Here is a 17,536-nt window from a genome sequence, read left to right on the forward strand (position 1 = left end):
CAGTTTGAGACCACCAGACATGCAGACTGGACCTGGAGTCAGAGACTGTCACATGTCACTACAGAATAACATTGAACCATCGAGCGCTGACCCTTGTTTTTCCCATCATCTCAAGGTAGCACGACCAGGCTTCTTCGGCTTCTTCTGCCTGGCGGTTCCGCGACTCCGATTACGCAGCCCGTCGGCCTGATCTAGGCATCCCATCGCCCGTGCCGTCACGGATTCCTCTCCTCCGCGTCGAGACGGTTGGGACGGAACACTGATTCTGAGACCCCGCCCACGCTGCCGTCCGCCCCACGGCTCGACATCTGGGGACGACTCAACCACAACGACCTCGTGTCCGGTCTGATGTTCCTTGCCTCATCCCGTCCCGCCGCCCCAGCTCTCCAGGCTCCCGTCCGGAGCCCTCTGGAGCCATCTGGAGCCGTCCACTCGAGAGTCCTTGATTACGTGCCACGTCCGGGGACTTGCACAAGATGACCACGTCGACAAGCACCAATTCCACCTCGATCCCCTTCCTCTCCTCCTCACCGCCCAACAAGTCCAATCCCACCATCCCCCCGCGAACCTCCAGCACAGGCACGAGTCATAGAAATAGCCTCGCAGCCGCATCACCGCCGTCCGCCGCCGCCAACCATTACCAGAGCTTCACGCAGCCCGCTCCGCTGCCAAACATCCTCAGCCCCGTCGTGGAAACCGACCTCTTTGGCGGCAACGGGCAGCGCTCACGAACTCGCTCCCGCTCCCAGTCGCAGAGGGCGCCTGCCACCAGCCCCATCTCCAGCTTCATCATGCACCACAACCACCAGCCCTCGCCGCCGCCCGACCCGCGCCGCTACGAGCACGAGGACCTCAACTTCACCCCCAAGCGCTCCTGGACCGACGACAAGGAAAAGGTCGTCCGCGCCCCCTTCGAGTACGTCGCCTCCCACCCGGGCAAAGACTTCCGCTCCCAGCTCATCAACGCCTTCAACGCCCTCCTCCAAGTGCCCCCCCACCGCCTCGACATCATCACAAAGGCCGTCGGCATGCTCCACGAGTCCTCCCTCCTCGTCGACGACGTGCAGGACTCGTCCGAGCTCCGCCGCGGCTTCCCCGTCGCCCACAACATCTTTGGCGTGCCCCAGACCATCAACTCGGCAAACTACATCTACTTCGTCGCCCTCCAGGAGCTCCAGAAGCTCGGCAACCCCTCCATCATCTCCGTCTTCGCCGACGAGCTCGTCAGCCTGCACCGCGGCCAGGGCATGGACCTCTTCTGGCGCGACACCCTCACCTGCCCCACCGAGGACGACTACCTCGAGATGGTGGGCAACAAGACGGGCGGCCTGTTCCGCCTCGGCATCAAGCTCATGCAGGCCGAGTCCCCGTCCTCCAGCCTCGACTGCGTGCCCCTCGTCAACCTCATCGGGCTCATCTTCCAGATCCGCGACGACTACATGAACCTCTCCAGCCGCGAGTACAGCGACAACAAGGGGCTCTGCGAGGACCTGACCGAGGGCAAGTTCTCCTTCCCCGTCATCCACAGCATCCGCGCCAACCCGGCCAACATGCAGCTCATCAACATCCTCAAGCAGAAGACGACCGACGTCCAGGTGAAGCGCTACGCCGTCTCCTACATGGAGAGCACGGGCAGCTTCGAGTACACCAGGGACGTGATTGGGATACTGATTGCGCGGGCGAGGAAGATGGCCAGCCAGATGGACGGCGGGGACGGAAAGGCAGAAGGCATCCAGAAGATTTTGGACAGGATGGTTGTCGAGAATAAATAGCGTCGGGCGAGACGTTTGGATAATACCTGCGTGCTGTTTATCATGTGGAAGGGATGTCGCGGTTTTTGAATTTTGATTTTTTTTTTCAACCTTTTTCTTTGGAAGCTTTGCGCAAACAGGGCGGGCTGCTGTAAAGCGAAAGGCGTCTTGGGGTTCTGGGATTTCATTCACATTCATGCATGGAATGCCACTAGCATAATTTGAGCGGTTACACGGCAAGAACCACTTTTGGAATGACGATAGATTCATATACCCCCGAGGAAGGGGGAGAGGCTAGAATGTACTACAATTTTCCCATAAACTCCACTCCATGGCTTTCAAAAAGAAAAATCAAATCCCAAGACGTGCGCCATCAAGACTCTGGAGTAGCCTTCCTCTTCACCAGGCGCACCCATCTCCTCCGTCTCCAGTCGCCTCTCCTTTCTATCGCATCCTCGCCTTCCTCCCAGCTCGTCTGCCGCATCGCCATGTCCTTGCTCTGGACCGGTTCCGGCGTGTCAATGACGCCCGTCCGGTCGCCCTTTTCGCTCCAGATGTCATACACCCACCGCTCGCCCTCCGTCTCGACCTCGACGCCCGTGATGATGCGCTCCTCCACCCACTCGCGGCTCCACAGGTCCAGCGCCCATTTCTTCTCGCTCCATTCCCACGCACTGGGCGGCATGACGTCCTCGAAGAACCGCGTCCCCTTGGGCCGGTCACCCGTGATGCGAGCCTGGGACAGCGGGTCGTACGGGTTCGGCGAGAAGACCCACGGCTCCCACTCGCCGGCGGCCGACTTGCGCTGGAGCTCAAAGATCTCGACCTCGCGCGTCTCGGGGGCCGAGTCGAGAATCACGTCGTCGGCGATCCAGCCGTCCAGCCACGTCCTGGCGAGCGTTTCCTGGGCCTTGCCCTGGTTCTGGCGCGCCTGGTGGAGGAGCCTCGTGACGGCCGGGTGGCAGAGGACGACGGGCGTCCAGGCGGCGACGAGGAAGATGAGGCGCCACGGGAGCATGTGCGCGGCGAGCATCATGGCGATGCCGCCGACAAAGGCGAACAGGAAGACGGTCGACGACAGCGCCTCGTTGCTGAAGTTGGCAATGGGCACCAGCAGCTCCACCACCTTGTCGTAGCCGTTGCTGAAGTCGCCCATCTGGTTCTGCAGGTCGCGCGCGTTGCGGACAAAGTCCATGCTGAGCTCCTTGGCCGGCTTGGGCGTCGCGGCCGGCGCCAGGGGCGGCCCGGCAGGCGAGTACCCGATGCTCTGCTCGCTCGACAGCGTCCCCTTGGGGGGTGCCGGGTGCCGCGCCACGAATCCGGGGACGAGGATGCCGAAGACGAGGAACGCTATGGGCAGCGCCGCCAGCAGGTACGGGTCGAGGCAGACAAATGTCAGAATGGCCAGGTACGAAACCGTGTGCGACGTCGTCTGCCACGACAGCAGCGCCTCGACCTTCTCCTGGAACCGGAAGACGACGCCGATGCGCGAGTTGAACCGTCGGAAATTGTTGGACATGATTGTCAGGTTGAAGTTGGGCCGCTCAAAGGGATTCGGCACCGCTTCGTTGTTGTCCTGCACCGAACCATCGATGGGCATGACCTGCTGGAGCAGCCTGGCAAGCAAGCGTCAAGTGTTAGCAAAACGCCCGTCTTCTCTCTCTCAAGTATAGGAATCCCTCCATACCGGTCCACCAATCGGTCCTGGATCGAGGTTCGGTCTCGCAAAGCTGTCAATCCTCCCCATCCTTTCTTCTGCCCTTCTTGCTGCTGGTGGTACTTGTCGTCCTGTCGCTGGCTCGGCTGCAAACTATCCTTGGTGCCAGTTGCACCTTCTGCAGAGGCGATAATCTCGGTCGTAAAGTCGTCCATCGGCGAAACAAGGGAGCTGTGCAGGTGCTCCTATTCTCGTCATGACACGGGGATGCTTTGTGAAAGAGCTTTGTTGCGGCCGTGTGTGGCGGCTCCGCGGGCGGTGGAGGTTGCTCGGCTGCCATGTGATGAGGTCAAACTGGTGGGTTTGGGCTGCCCGATGATCTCAGAGGCGGCAATCTGCCAATCAGCCGGAGGGTCGGGGCCACTACCGGCTGTTGCCTCCGGCGGGATTAAGAATCTGGGGCATGAAAGTCAGGGTTCACTGGTGGGATTACGACTGCAACTGCACACGGAAAGGAATCTCTAGTTCAGTTCAGGAGCAAAGTCTTTTCATTTTGGATGAAATTGCACGAGTTCCTTTATTTAACATCCGCCAGCATCTCACTTTGTTGCACATGTGACATGTTCGCCCTGACTGCCTAGCTTCCCGTATCATGGTCACGTGCCTCTTGTAAGTCGCTACCCTAAATCCCGAGATGAAAGTCAGTGGTCCTTTTCTTCGCCATGCACGAAGCTCTATTTTGTTTGGCCGAGGTCGACGACGCCCAAGTGCGCATTTCCTCGTTATTAACATGGGGCGTAAGTCGTGGCGGACTGATTGTCGTAAAGAATGCTTCGTTTCACAATATTACGACGAGCAAAGACTCCCATGTCAGTACCTACCTACTAAGTAGGCACTCAAGCAAACGCACGCGATCAAGTGTACAGCCGGGCAACTATTCGTGGGCTGGATACAGCCAACCGCGATCTACTCAATCATCTCTAGCGAATAAGCGGTCCAGGGAAGGTCAGCCAGTGCAATTCTTCCCTGAACTCCATCTCACCACTCGCCTTGCTGGTTGAAAATCGGCGCAACATGCTGGGCCTGTCACCAGGGTTCGAAAACGTCGCAAGAACAGCACACAGTTACGGAGGCTAGATGCAGCTACTGATGTACGAATTCAGGCTAATTGATGCACACTGTCGTCTGTACTTCCTGAGAGAACAGCGAGCGACCATTACTTTGCCGTCGCGTACGGAGTACTCCATGGTACGCAACATGGTACGAATAAACATACCAAGTACTCGAGTACCTACCAAGTACCTAGGTAGGTACCTACTTTAGGTAGTAATAACCACCTTGGTACCTGCCTTAAGTACATGTTTGTTGCCCTGTCGACCAATGACCAGGGCAAGGCGACGTTTGGTGGCGCTCATTTCTTTGTCAGGTATCAGGGGTTTTACAGAATTCCAGATCAAGACCGCAATTGGAAAAAAGGCTCCATATCAAATTGATACTAGAACCCAAGACTTGATTTGGTTGGCGCTGCCCATGTGGATTCATAGTCCAACGTCTCAGGCAATGGATTCTGCAGAACCACCGTACAGTACGGAGTAGTAGCACCTGAGGTCTTGGACGCTTTTAATGAGCACAGACACAATCTGTGGGAAAGGAGAAGCTTCAAGTGCACAATGCAGGGCGACGAAAATTTTGTCATCCTCTCTTGCCCTCGATGCCTTGCCCCGGTTCAGAGATGCGACTTGACTCGAAGTTTGCAGAGAAACGTAATAAAGAGATATGAAATAATTTATTTTCCATATCCATATGGGCCTTGGCCATCATTCTCTTCTCGGGCTGGCAATCTCGCTACCAAACAACGACTGAATGAGACCGGCACGTGTCGTCATTGAGCTTGGGAACAAGCAAGGGTATTCAGTAGTTGCTCCGTAATGATGCCAGGAGACATACATATGTAGGGCGCTGATAATGCGATTGCATCTTTAGACAGGGGTGCATCAGGGGAGGGCGACTGGTCGACGTGACATGGCCATTAGTTTCGGCAAAGATGCTAACAACAACTCGTTTCTGATATGCATGCTCGTCAATGCTGGTAGTATCGACTCGTGTTCCAATTGGACCCAACCGGTACGCATGCCAGTACTTCACGACTCCGTGCTTCGTGAAACCAGCGGGCAGTCCTTGTCGTCCTCGTTGCCCAGTGAGCAGCACCACTTGGGATCATCTGCCGCCTTGGATATGCGAGCCGCCTGCACGCCGCCCAAAACGTATCAAATGTCCTGGCGGCTGGACATCGATTGCGGTGTCACTGTTCGAGGAGCAAGATCCGAATTTGGAATACTATTGCAAAGCTGGTGCTGAAGCCCCTGTGGACTCTGACGGGTGCATGCAGTGTTCGGCGTCAATCAGACCGTCTGGTGTCAAGTTTGTCCTCCGTGCCGAGGGACCTACCAGACTGCCTAGTACCAGCCTAGTCGGTCCTTACCTGAAAGTACTTTAGCTAGCGCCCGCCTCCTGCCCTACTGACCAGACTCTGTACCAGATAGATCAGACTTGACTTCAATGTCAGGGTCGGTACCTCGTAGGTGCCTCCGTAGGTACATACTCCTGTCCTGTCCCCATCCCACTTGCCAAAATGTACTCAAGTAGGTACTTAAGTAGTTGACCTCCAAAATCGACGGCCGCTTAAGTAGGCTTGAGCATGTCAAGAACCCTGAAGCAAAGGGAGAATGCAATCTTCATTCTTGTCCCACCGTGATGTGCAGATCACAGAGACAAGCGTCTGATGTTTTTGCCTCGTGCACCGAAATTGACAGCAAGCCTGCATGCATTTGGCCCGCGTATTGTGGACCTGCCATTCATGCTCATTTATGTTTCCATACCCCACCGCCCATTAACCACCATTCATCAGTGCTTTCAACCAAAGCTAAGTTGCTTGGTGCTTAACGTTGAAATTGATGCGACCACGGTGGGTGGCCCGACCGCAACCGCCTGGATGTCTGGGTGCTAAATAGGAGAAGCAACAGATTGCAAAATATTCACACACCAGAGTGTGTACTGGTCTTATTGACATGTGAATTGGAGTATTCGATGACTGATTCTTGAAAGCAGCACTTGAGATGCAACCACGTTAAGATTTGAAATTTTTAGATGAGTGGCACTTTCCTTGGCTCGAATTCGGTAATTGTGGCAGGTGCGAGCAAGAACCTCGCCGTCCCGGGTGAATTGCTCGGCGGGCTCACTCTTTTTGCTAGATGCGGTCACGCCCTACCGGATACCTGTCTATTATCAGGCTTTATATTATAATATGTTAGTGTATATTTTATAATAGGTAAATCTACAATTGTTTTATGATAGATTATTCAAGTATGCAAAGGGAGAGTTTAAACACAACAAATACCTAGGCAGTAAGGCGATAAGCACACCTGCAAAGAGTGAGTCCGCCGAGCAATTCTTGTCCCGGGAGACTGGCATTCGTACCTTCCCATCACTCATTGCTGCAGCCAAGGAAGGGACCATCCTTCAGGGCGCCGCCGTGTGGCCTGGCCTCTCAACGAGCTCCACTGGCCTCCGCAATCTGCCCGCACACCACCCAATGCAGTGGCTGCCGTCCCTCACTCAAGCAGGCACACTGTCGAAAACAACCGACGACAACTTCGTCTCCCATTCATCCGCCTACCTCCCTTTCGTGCTCTCTAGCCCCCGCACGATACTCATCCCAGGTCCTTTCGAGGCAGGATCAGGGTTTGTAATCTACCTGTGGCCGTTCGATTGAATTTTCACCTTGAACTGCCGTCACTCGGCCGCTGCCTCGATCTCGACTGCGGCTCTCCTGACAAACACCCATGTTCGGAATGAGGTAGCTGTCTCGAATGAACTCAGCTCCCACACCGGACTGAGGCTGCTGTCCCAGCGACGACGAGCCACGCCGCTTTGCCAAAGTCAACTGCGTTTTCTGTTCGCATCGTCGACTTGACCTTGACTGGCTCTCTATGACCGTGACGCAGAATCGACCGCCTGGGTCCAGACCGGCTCATTCTCCGACTCGATTGTATGTGATTCACTCTCAATGCGAAGGTTGATTCTGGCTTTCCAAAGTTTTCCCTCGCGGGGATGTGTTGGCTTTGATATCTACACGTTTGTCAAGGTACTAATGATTGCTCTTTAACAGACGGGGCACTGCCGGGTCCAATCTACCCTCCCTCCCGACCTCAAGGTCGAACAGCTTGATGTCCAACGCTCCAATGCTGTCGGCACCCTCTACAAATTATTCTCTACTCTCATTCGATCGAAATCGCGATAATGGCCATACCGCCGAACCAACTGGATCCTTTGATTTTCTCCCCTCCGTTAGTTTCGATGAACTGCACACTAGTATCGAATCTGCTTCAACCGATTTCAAACTTACCCAGTTCCCTTCACCCACCGGCGAAGGAAGCATTCTCGAGACGAAAGGTTTAATAGAAAGGAAGTTACCTGAAAGGCCAACCATGGCGCAGAACACTGGCACGACACGTGGAAGCATACCGCCTCCGCCGTCTCGACCCAGTCGTTCAGGGTCAATCTTGCGTCGACCGAGCACCTCGAGCAGGCAGACGAGTGTGTCCTCAGCCGTGTCTTCTTCTTCTGGAACACTGGATGCCCCTTCTGCGCCCGCAGCTATGCGAAATCGTCGCCAGAGCCAATTCCCCCCGGTTTCAAATGCCGCTGCTCCCAGACCACCTCGGAAATCCATGGGGCCTGGGGTCATCGCGGATTCGGACCTGGCCGCCCGAAATCCACCTGCCAGGCGCACCAGTCTCTTGGGAGACAAAAGTGCCCCCCGGGACTCTACAAGACGATCTATTGACGGTGGTTCTTTAACTGGTTCAGACTCAACACGCAATCTACCAACATCCCGGGCAATCAAGGCAAAGTCAGTTCAACCACCTCCGCGGACGAGTCAGACGAACTTGCTCGGCGCGTCTACTCTTACTCCAGAGCAAAACCGCTTGTCGACCTTGGCTCTTAGATCTCCACGTGTTGGCGGAAAGGCAGGTACCCCATCATCTGGCTCTAGCAAAAGGATGTCAATGATGCCGGGCAGCCACGCCGCCACTGGATTAGGAGCTCGCACAATCAGCCCAACTGACACGAGGAGAATGAAGCGCTTATCCATGATGCCACAATCACAAAGCTTAAACGTGCTTGCGAATGTTCCTCCACCTCCCCCACCAGTATCACTGGATGTGCGAGCGGAGTCTCGATCTCCATCCATAATCCCACGCAAGGCCTCCCTGACTCCTTCTTCCTCCAGAACGACGCCAGATATAAATAATCGAAAGTCGTACAGCTCTGGCCTCTCAGGAGGCTCTACAGCTAGTTATAATACTGTGAGGACGTCTACGGGATCTGTTCAAGCTCGTCTCCCTCTACCATCGTCTGCGAGTCGATTGCCGGCGCCCAAGCACGGCAGCACGCACAACAATTTACAAACAGACGACGACGAAGACGTCCCACCTGTTCCTGCCATACCCAAAGCCTATGAATCGCCAAAGGAATCCCATTCTGAGACGTACTTTGTGGAAAAGAAGAAATCGAGTTTCAACACTCTCGACTCGACGAGTATTCATAGCAATTCGACTAGTAGCATATCAATGCCGGTCCACCCCGAGCCCACCAAAGTTCAGCAAAAGGCGAATGTTAGAAAGAGCACCTATGCGGGGATAGCTGCTGTTGAAGAAGAGAATCAAGAAATCCAGTCCAGGAAACAGCTGCAACCACTGAGCCTTCCGCCTCTGAACATTGGACCTTTGAGCTTTCCTTCCACGTCAAAAGTCAATGGGCAAAATCCTTCTCATCGAGATCTCAGCCCACCACCTTCACGACAAGTTCCCAAGACACCTACAACACCTATGACGGCATCGAAGAGTTCTTTCTTCTCCAAGACTCGGTATGATGAAACGTTGGAACTTCCTTCTCTCAGGAGCAGTACCTCCACTCATCATATCCGCCGAGTTACGCCGACCCCTCCTGATGGCATCTCTTCAGATTCATCCCCTAGCTTGATTGAGCCGATTCACAAATCGAGTATCTCCCCCTTTCTATCGTCGTCTTTGCCTAAGGGAGGCTTTGAGGCTGGGCACCTGAAGAGGTCCAAGACAGGAGTGGATTGTGCCACCATCACAGGAGCTTTTTTCGAGCCCAGTGCCGAACAGAAGCCTTCTGGCCCTCGAGAACTGAGCAAGGATAAGCCTATCCCGAAGTCTCCACCACATCCTGCAGAGACCCAACGACCTCAAAGCCCCTCCTCCAAAACATCCCTTCGGAGAAAGCTTAGCTTGTCGTGGAAGCGAAGTAACTCCAAGTCCGGTTCTGTTGACACGGCTGATAAATCTAGCACGCAGCAGCCGTCAAAATCTGATGGCATGCCGCCCCCCCGGATTCCTGTGTCAGCATCTGCCGCGGTGGGCGGCTACTCCGGTCTCAAGCAGCCCAACCCTAATCCCATCGTAAAGACGAATCCTCATGGAGCTAATGCTGATATCAGAAGACGGAAGAGCTCGGCAGCAAGTTTAACGAACCATGGTGCTCCTAATCGTATTAAGAGCGATACGTGGCACGCTCATCAAGAAGGACTTGACTCTATCACGGTGCCTTCGACCAGAAGCGCTAGCGGTGTATCGAATAAGATGGTCAAGCCCAAGCCATCCGTTAATGCACTCCGGACTGTTGGTTCTTGGACTACGGATCCCGACAAAGACGACATTGCCGCTGAAGAAGAGATGCGCAAGCTAGGATCCCGACGAAAAGAAACCGAGATTGCTGGGAGAGCATTAGATGCTTTGAAGAAAAGGGCAACGCCAAAGGAGCGTGTGGGTTCCCAGGATGCCATACGAATCGCTATGCTCAATATATATGAACGAGGCGAAATCATTGACTACAACGACGTATACTTTTGTGGAACCCAAAATGCCCGGAAGGTTGTGGGGAACTTGCAGTCAGACACTCCAAATTTTGGCTATGATGACGAACGTGGTGATTATACCATTATCCCAGGTGATCATCTTGCGTACAGATATGAGATTGTGGATATTCTTGGAAAGGGAAGCTTTGGACAGGTTGTTCGGTGTATTGACCACAAACTTGGGGTTCTTGTTGCCATTAAAATCATTAGGAACAAGAAGAGATTCCATCAGCAAGCTCTTGTCGAGGTCAATATTCTTCAAAAGCTTCGCGAATGGGTAAGTCTTCAGCGTTTTTCAACCATTGCGCAATGCCATAATTCGCTAACAGGGCAGCAGGATCCCAAGAACAAACACAGCATGGTCAATTTCACGCAGAGTTTCTATTTCCGCGGCCACCTCTGTATCTCGACGGAACTCCTGGATATGAACCTTTACGAGTTTATCAAGGCACATTCTTTCCGTGGATTCTCTCTGAGAATTATTAGGCGATTCACGAAGCAGATCCTCAGCTCTCTAGTTCTGCTCAAGCAGCGCAAGGTCATTCATTGCGATTTGAAACCTGAAAATATTCTTCTGAGGCATCCTTTGCACTCGGAAATTAAGGTGATCGACTTTGGATCAAGTTGTTTCGAGCATGAGAAGGTATACACGTATATCCAGTCCAGATTTTATCGATCCCCAGAAGTCATTCTAGGTATGACATATGGCATGCCCATCGATATGTGGAGTGTAGGTTGTATTCTGGCCGAACTTTACACAGGGGTTCCCATTTTCCCTGGTGAAAATGAGCAAGAGCAGCTGGCATGTATTATGGAGGTGTTTGGACCTCCCGAGAAGCATTTGATCGAGAAGAGCACGAGAAAGAAACTCTTCTTCGACTCTATGGGCAAACCACGGTTAAATGTATCGTCGAAAGGCCGACGTCGTCGTCCGTCGTCAAAGACCCTGCAGCAGGTGTTGAAGTGCGACGATGAAGCTTTCTTGGACTTCATTGCTCGCTGCCTGCGATGGGATCCCGAGAGGCGACTGAGACCCGAGGACGCCGTTCGGCATGAATTTATCACGGGTCAGAAACTGCCAGTCATCATCCCAAGACCGTCAGCCAGGGAATCGTCACCGTCGAAACGAGCCAACCCCCTTTCAGCCCCTCGCCCCCTACCCGACCCTCCAATTTCTATCGCCAAGGGAGTTGGTGGTTCCATGCGGACTGGCATTAGCCCCCACAAGCCGGTATCTGGCACTTCAAGAAGAACCTCTGGAGCTACGGCTGCTACGGCTGCTAGCCTCAACAGACGAACTAGTGCGGGCGGTTCCATTAGCAGTATCAGCAGTTTACCTCGTGCCGCTGGTCGAACTGCTAGTGGCAAACAGGACCTTGCAGCAGCTGGTGCGTCGGCCGCAATGAGCCGACGCGTATAACGATTTGCAATGCTGCAGTATGACGGACTTATTTCCTCTCATAATACACAGTAATACTCTGGGGAGTCTTGCTACTGATCGTTTGCTTTGACCAAAGACATTTGACTTTCTAGTTCAGACTTTCCATGATTCAAGAACAAAACTTGGAGACTCGCTGCCAGATGACAATTCAGCATGCATTAATTGCTAGAGGCATATTTTCGAAGCGATTTTGGTTTTGTTTCATATTGTATTTGATTCCCTTTGTCGTTTATCATTTCATTTCAATATATACCACGGACGAACGAAGGCAGGCAGGCAGGATGGAATCATGATAATGTTGACATTCAAAATCCCCATCCAACGCTGGCACAAGGCACACGAGGAGAGCGACGATATATTATGAAAATGTGTGTTACTGGGACATGCCAGGAGAAGCCCATGTTTTACTTTTATTTCTTTATTACTTTCGACGACATGTATACTATTCATGAAGGGATTGAAATGGATGTCTTGGCGGTTGGGTGATGTCTCATTAATGACAAAAGGTCATGTTCGCTAATGGGCGGAGAGAGTGTTTTCTTGTTGCTCTTTTTTTTCTGGACTCTTGAGTCATTGGTGCCTCGCGGGAGCAGATGGGCGGGCAGGCCGGGGCATGAGGGCCAGAGACTGGGAACGATACACTCTGCACATAATGAAAAGGGAGAAAAAAAAAGAAACTCGCAAGAAAGAAGCATAGAGAAAGCAGGAAGGCCACCGCAGAACCAAAGAATAGTTGAGGCCTCCATACCTAGGTATCTGGCATATTGGGAGTGAAACTGTTGAGACGTCGTGCATGTAACTATTGGAGCCACGGTCAATGGTGGCTGGCGGGCAGATGCAGATGTCAAGTAGCGGGAGGTAGGAGGTAGGACGCAGCATTGAGGAGACTGTCGATGGGAGACATCTGGACCGTTCAGCCACAACGGCGCTTACGGCGTCCTACGATAATGGACCGCGTTGTACGGAGCATCATGGGTAGAACAGCTAAGCGAAGTTATAGGTGAGATAGACGCAGGTGAAAAGGGCCGAGGCAATTCAGTGGAGCGAACAACCGGGCATGCAGTCAGCCTTGCCAGTCTCACCACCGGTGCAATATGTGCTTGTACTATTGTTTCATGCCGTAGGGCTGTGGGAATCGATCGGAGGCCGCAGAATGGACCAGGCCCCGTGTTTGTTTCTATGTTTGTCCCTGCCAAACGGGGAAAAAAAAAAAAAAAAAAAAAAGGCTTGGCAAGCGGCAGTGGAACAGGGGGAAATGCCAATTGAGAATTTGACGCGGCAACTTTAACCTGGGCAGTTGTGCGTCAGACTTCGGGCGCAACAAGGTCTAAGTCCCTAGCTAGGCAGCGATGCACAAAACACGATGAGATGAGCCATGCTGGACAATTCGGATGAAACTACGTTGGCACTAGTAGTATTCCGTACTCCGTACTCCGTATTATTTTCTCAAACCGTGACGTGCCGAGAGACGTGTCTCAGATTCAAGCTCGGCCGGACAACTCCGCTCGGATGAAGATGGGTGGGAGGAAGCGTGTGCTCTTGCGTAGTCTGGGGATTTGGTTGACCCGGGGCTTGACATGAACGAGCATGAACCAGATACAAGCCGGCCTCAGGGAGGAGGGGGTGTGTGTCCAGCGGGATGGGTCAGGGATATACACACATGTATTGTATGCGAGGAACGTTTAATAAAATAGAAACGATCGGGCATGTGCCCGAATTGGAAGACGGGCTTGCTTGATCGACGGGGTCATGGTGAGGCTGGTGAGGCTAGGCTGTTGAGAAGGGCAAATGCAATACGTCGCTTCTGGAGGCATCACATGGTTTCGGAACAGTGGTCCGTAGTCCGTGGTCCGTAGACGCTCGGCAAAGAGACGCAACGGCTCCCTTGGACGGTGAAATTGAGCTATTTGCAGAACAAGACCCTTGCTTGGGCCGGGGGCCGGCCTCAAACGGGGAGAAAACGAAAGGTCGACCGTACGCGCGCCCGAGGAGCAAGACATGCCAGAAGAAGAATGTGAGACCATGTGGTGACGACTTGGGACCGCCAGTGCAGCATTCATGACAAAGTGCCACGAACCATTTGACGCAACCGCACCGGCGACTCCGGCGCGGATGCGGCTGGCGGGCGGAGAGTGGGTCCCCCGGTTGATGCGGTCTGCGATTCTGGGAAGTCTTCGGGCCAGACAACTCGTTTCCAAATGCCAAAGCAGAAAGGGCAGCATCCCCAGCCAGCCACGGGGCGAGATGCCGCTCACCCGTTGATGGATGGCCACTTTCCGCAACGCTCTGGCTCTGTTCTCCCAGTTCTGAGAACATTGTGCATTGGAAACAGCCGTGGCTCGAATTGCCAATGGCCAGGGGTCCTATATGGCCCGCAGTGGGACACGACGAGGCTGAAGCTGTTGGCAGGGCCATGAGCCATGAGTGACCCATGAGGTCATGAGCCGGACCATGGGTCGCGGGTGGTTTGAAGGTCAGACTTGCAGATGCCGTTTCTTCGGGAGCTAGACGCCCGAGTCTTGCTATCGTTTATGATTATTCTGCTCTGGACAGGTACAGAAATGCTGGCTCTGGGATTTTGTATACCGTCCTCGCTAGCTCGAAGTTTAACTTGTCTGCTTGGGTTCCAATACGAGGGCGAATCAAGACCCCAAGTTGAACAAGGCGGAAATAAACGTCGACTGGGTTTTGCGGGCTCGGCGATTCATGCAGTTACCATTTGAGTCGTATTGCCGCGTATCTGTCACCGGATCGTGCATCATAGCCTCCTTCACTTTTTACCTGGCAGTCTGATAATATTGCAAGAGGCCTAAGGATTCACATTTCGACGAATTGAAAATGGCTCCAACATCGTGGTTTCGTTACAAGGATCCCATGACACCGGGTCCGAGCTCTTGGGTCTGCGCCAGACACCGTGCTGACCAGGATCAGCCTCGAAATATTCATCCAATGCGGTTTCGTCCTGTGAGTGGTAATGGCAGGAGTTGTGACTACCCGTCAGAAGCGGCCGAAGCAGTAATACGTCTGGGCAATGCTGGTAAGTTGCTTTCGATTCCGTGCTCAACGTCCACGACTCTTTCTCCGTAGCCAATACGCCGCACATATCGCTCAATTGCCTAGTTCGTAATACCCCGATCAGGAACTCTACCTTGGATGAAGACTTATCGCTCATACGTGAGCGACGAAAAGTATGAACAAGCTGGAGCCTTGTGCCAGCCACGGATGAGTCCGAAATGTCTCGGAAGACTTGACTCACTTCATCTTCTAGGCACCTCAGCCTACATGAACTTGCACAGCAAATCAGTGGGGAATTCTTAATGCAATGGCTGTTGAGAAGTGTGTTAATGTCCATTTTTGGTAAAGTAAGAAAAGAGAAAAGACTGGGCATCCGCCTCATCTTGAGATTTAGTTCCTTTCCCGAGTTTGCAAATAGGACTCTGACTGAGCTCATACCATGATGCTTTAAATGCAGGCAATTGTCAATGTAAGCTGTAAGTAAATCAATGCCTTGATCTGCGGGACAAATATCACGCCGAGACCATTCCCAAAGACACACACGACGTAATGACGACAATAGACATCACCGGACGAATGGTACAGGGGTGACGGTGTTGATGGTGCAAGGTTCGTCCACAGTCGCTGCGGCCACCAACTTAATTGGTAAGGTGATTCAATGGCATATGCAGGACGTGCAAAAAGATTATTTGCTTGACAGTGGACTAATGTTCGAGGTCGTATGGCTTTGGCCAGAACACCCGTCTGGTCTGTTTGTGATTTGCAAGTGCCCCATCGTAAAGTTTTTGACGCAGTCTGCCCTACCAGGTGGACATCTTTTTGACGCTTTAGCCGCATAATACCAGGTATCTCCAGTGAGTTGAGGATACTTGAGGATACCAGAGCTTGCGATAATGGACCGGGTTCCGCGGAGAGCAGGGATACTGACTATGCGTCAGAGTTGTAGGTGGCACCATGGCAGTCTTCCATGCAGTCTTGTATCAGTTGTATCGTCAGCAGTAAACAAAACCATGGGCATCAATCGCCGACGGATAGCCAAAATCGATTCCTTGCCAAATGATGACGATTATGTTTCTTACTTACTGGCGTGTTCAATTCTCCAAATGCTGGTTGGGAACAAGGTGGTAGAAAGGGTGTGGACCCATGCAGCGCATCGCCCAGGGATCGTCTATGGTGCAAGAAAGGCACTTGAGGTCTTGTTGCAGTCAACATTGAATAGTAGTATGGACTCGGGCGGGCGGTGGACTGAGGCTTTGTGCGGCTGGGCTGTGGCACTGACTGCGGCCCCGACGGGCACCGCATCACCGTTTGACTGCCTACGGGTCGTGACATCAAATTTGCTCTTTGCCATGGCCTGCGGTGACGGGAGTAATGGGTTTGCGAGATAGTGGTGTTGGTGCCTGCCTGCCTGCTCACCCACCTGCATCAACAGCCCACGTGTAGAGGTCGGAGTTGTGCGTTGCATCGCATTCATCGGGTCGCACAGGAACCGGCACGGCTGGACGAGAAGGGCGTACAAAGGATGGCTTACAAGTGAGTACGAGAGTCAGAGCAACCGATACGGATTGCTCAAAAGGACCAATCCGGCGGCTTCGAGTCGGACAGAACTGCATACAGTAGTAGACGAAGACAAGGACAAAGAACAATCATGAGCCGTGACATGCAGGAACATGATGGCGGCACAACAGGGCAACTGCGTACATGTCTGGTAGCTTCGGTTGCGCCTGCCCCTGCGCCCTCTGGGTCTGCGGGTGTACTAAGCTTATACGTAAGTACTAGGTTGGCAGGTTCAATGTTCCTAGGTACAGCGACTCTAGTACTAGTAATTGATCTAGTAGTAGGTGCCCTTGGTTAGTTCCCTCCGCTCCCAAATAGGCTGCCGAAGCCAGGTGGAGACGCAACGCCCTTAGCTTCAGAGACATTTGTCAGTTGGAAACGACATTGAACATGGCATCGAAGTACATCCAAGAGCCTTTCCGCTGTAGATGGCAATCATGGCCATCATCATCGGCCTGACATGAAGGATTTTTACATCCAAGTCTGACAAAGCAGACGGGCACATGCTTCAACCAGCAACGGCAAAGTGCCGGCCGTCTTCCAAGTCCCGAGTCAAGTATCTCTTGGGCAAAAAAATCGTGTCTTCAATTTGATTGACCGCTTTATTTGCCATGCAAGCCAGGTGTTATACGTTGGACTCCAATATGGGACATGTCGTGTGTGGTCTCTAGACACGACGAGCAATTGACCAGTTGGCCGCCTCCGCCACCGTCCCCCCGGTTCAGCCCTGCTGCAGGTCAACTCTGTGTCGTCTGGCCCCTTCAGTCCTAGACTGACCATGACTGGCCTTGATGCTGGCTAGCCTGTCCATTGCAGGCATTCGCAAGGCAGTTGCAGGCCCCAGCTCTCCACTGGCGCCCGTTCCCATCGAAATGGCACTGGGTCCGCAAAAAAGACCCCCAACTCCGGCCACAGCGAGTTGACGAGGTCAACTGCACACGCACACGCACCCACGCAATCGACGTTGGACGTTTTCCCAGCCCGTGCCAGTATTGATCTGAAGTACCCGCAACATGGAACCTGTTCCCAGGGCACTCGCGCACACGCCCCCCTCGCCAAACAGCCCGGGCAAGTGACTCCTCCGCCGCGCCATACTGGACTCCTCTGGGTCTTTGCTTCAATGGTGAGCTTGGTCCGGTGCTGCGCCAGGACCTTGCCGTGAGCTTCCCCGG

The 17,536-nt window shown here is 53.4% G+C and overlaps 3 protein-coding genes across 3 annotated transcripts; 2 read left to right on the forward strand and 1 right to left on the reverse strand.

Annotated features, from left to right (window-relative positions):
- Positions 1–476: 476 nt before the first annotated feature.
- On the forward strand, positions 477–1,772 carry GGS (Geranylgeranyl pyrophosphate synthase; the record flags this gene model as incomplete). The annotated part of the gene is made up of 1 exon (XM_014689973.1): positions 477–1,772. The coding sequence occupies one exon, from the start codon at positions 477–479 to the stop codon at positions 1,770–1,772; it is 1,296 nt and encodes a 431-aa protein (XP_014545459.1).
- A 352-nt stretch (positions 1,773–2,124) lies between these two features.
- On the reverse strand, positions 2,125–3,623 carry PEX29 (Peroxisomal membrane protein PEX29; the record flags this gene model as incomplete). The annotated part of the gene is made up of 2 exons (XM_014689972.1): positions 2,125–3,367; positions 3,439–3,623. 2 exons carry the CDS (start codon positions 3,621–3,623, stop codon positions 2,125–2,127), a joined length of 1,428 nt encoding a protein of 475 aa, XP_014545458.1.
- Positions 3,624–7,895: 4,272 nt separating this feature from the next.
- On the forward strand, positions 7,896–11,771 carry pom1 (DYRK-family kinase pom1; the record flags this gene model as incomplete). Its single annotated transcript, XM_066131055.1, has 2 exons — positions 7,896–10,628; positions 10,689–11,771. 2 exons carry the CDS (start codon positions 7,896–7,898, stop codon positions 11,769–11,771), a joined length of 3,816 nt encoding a protein of 1,271 aa, XP_065987138.1.
- Between the last annotated feature and the right edge of the window lie 5,765 nt (positions 11,772–17,536).

Source organism: Metarhizium brunneum, chromosome 4 (assembly GCF_013426205.1).
Source record: "Metarhizium brunneum chromosome 4, complete sequence".
NCBI classification, from domain to species: domain Eukaryota; kingdom Fungi; phylum Ascomycota; class Sordariomycetes; order Hypocreales; family Clavicipitaceae; genus Metarhizium; species Metarhizium brunneum.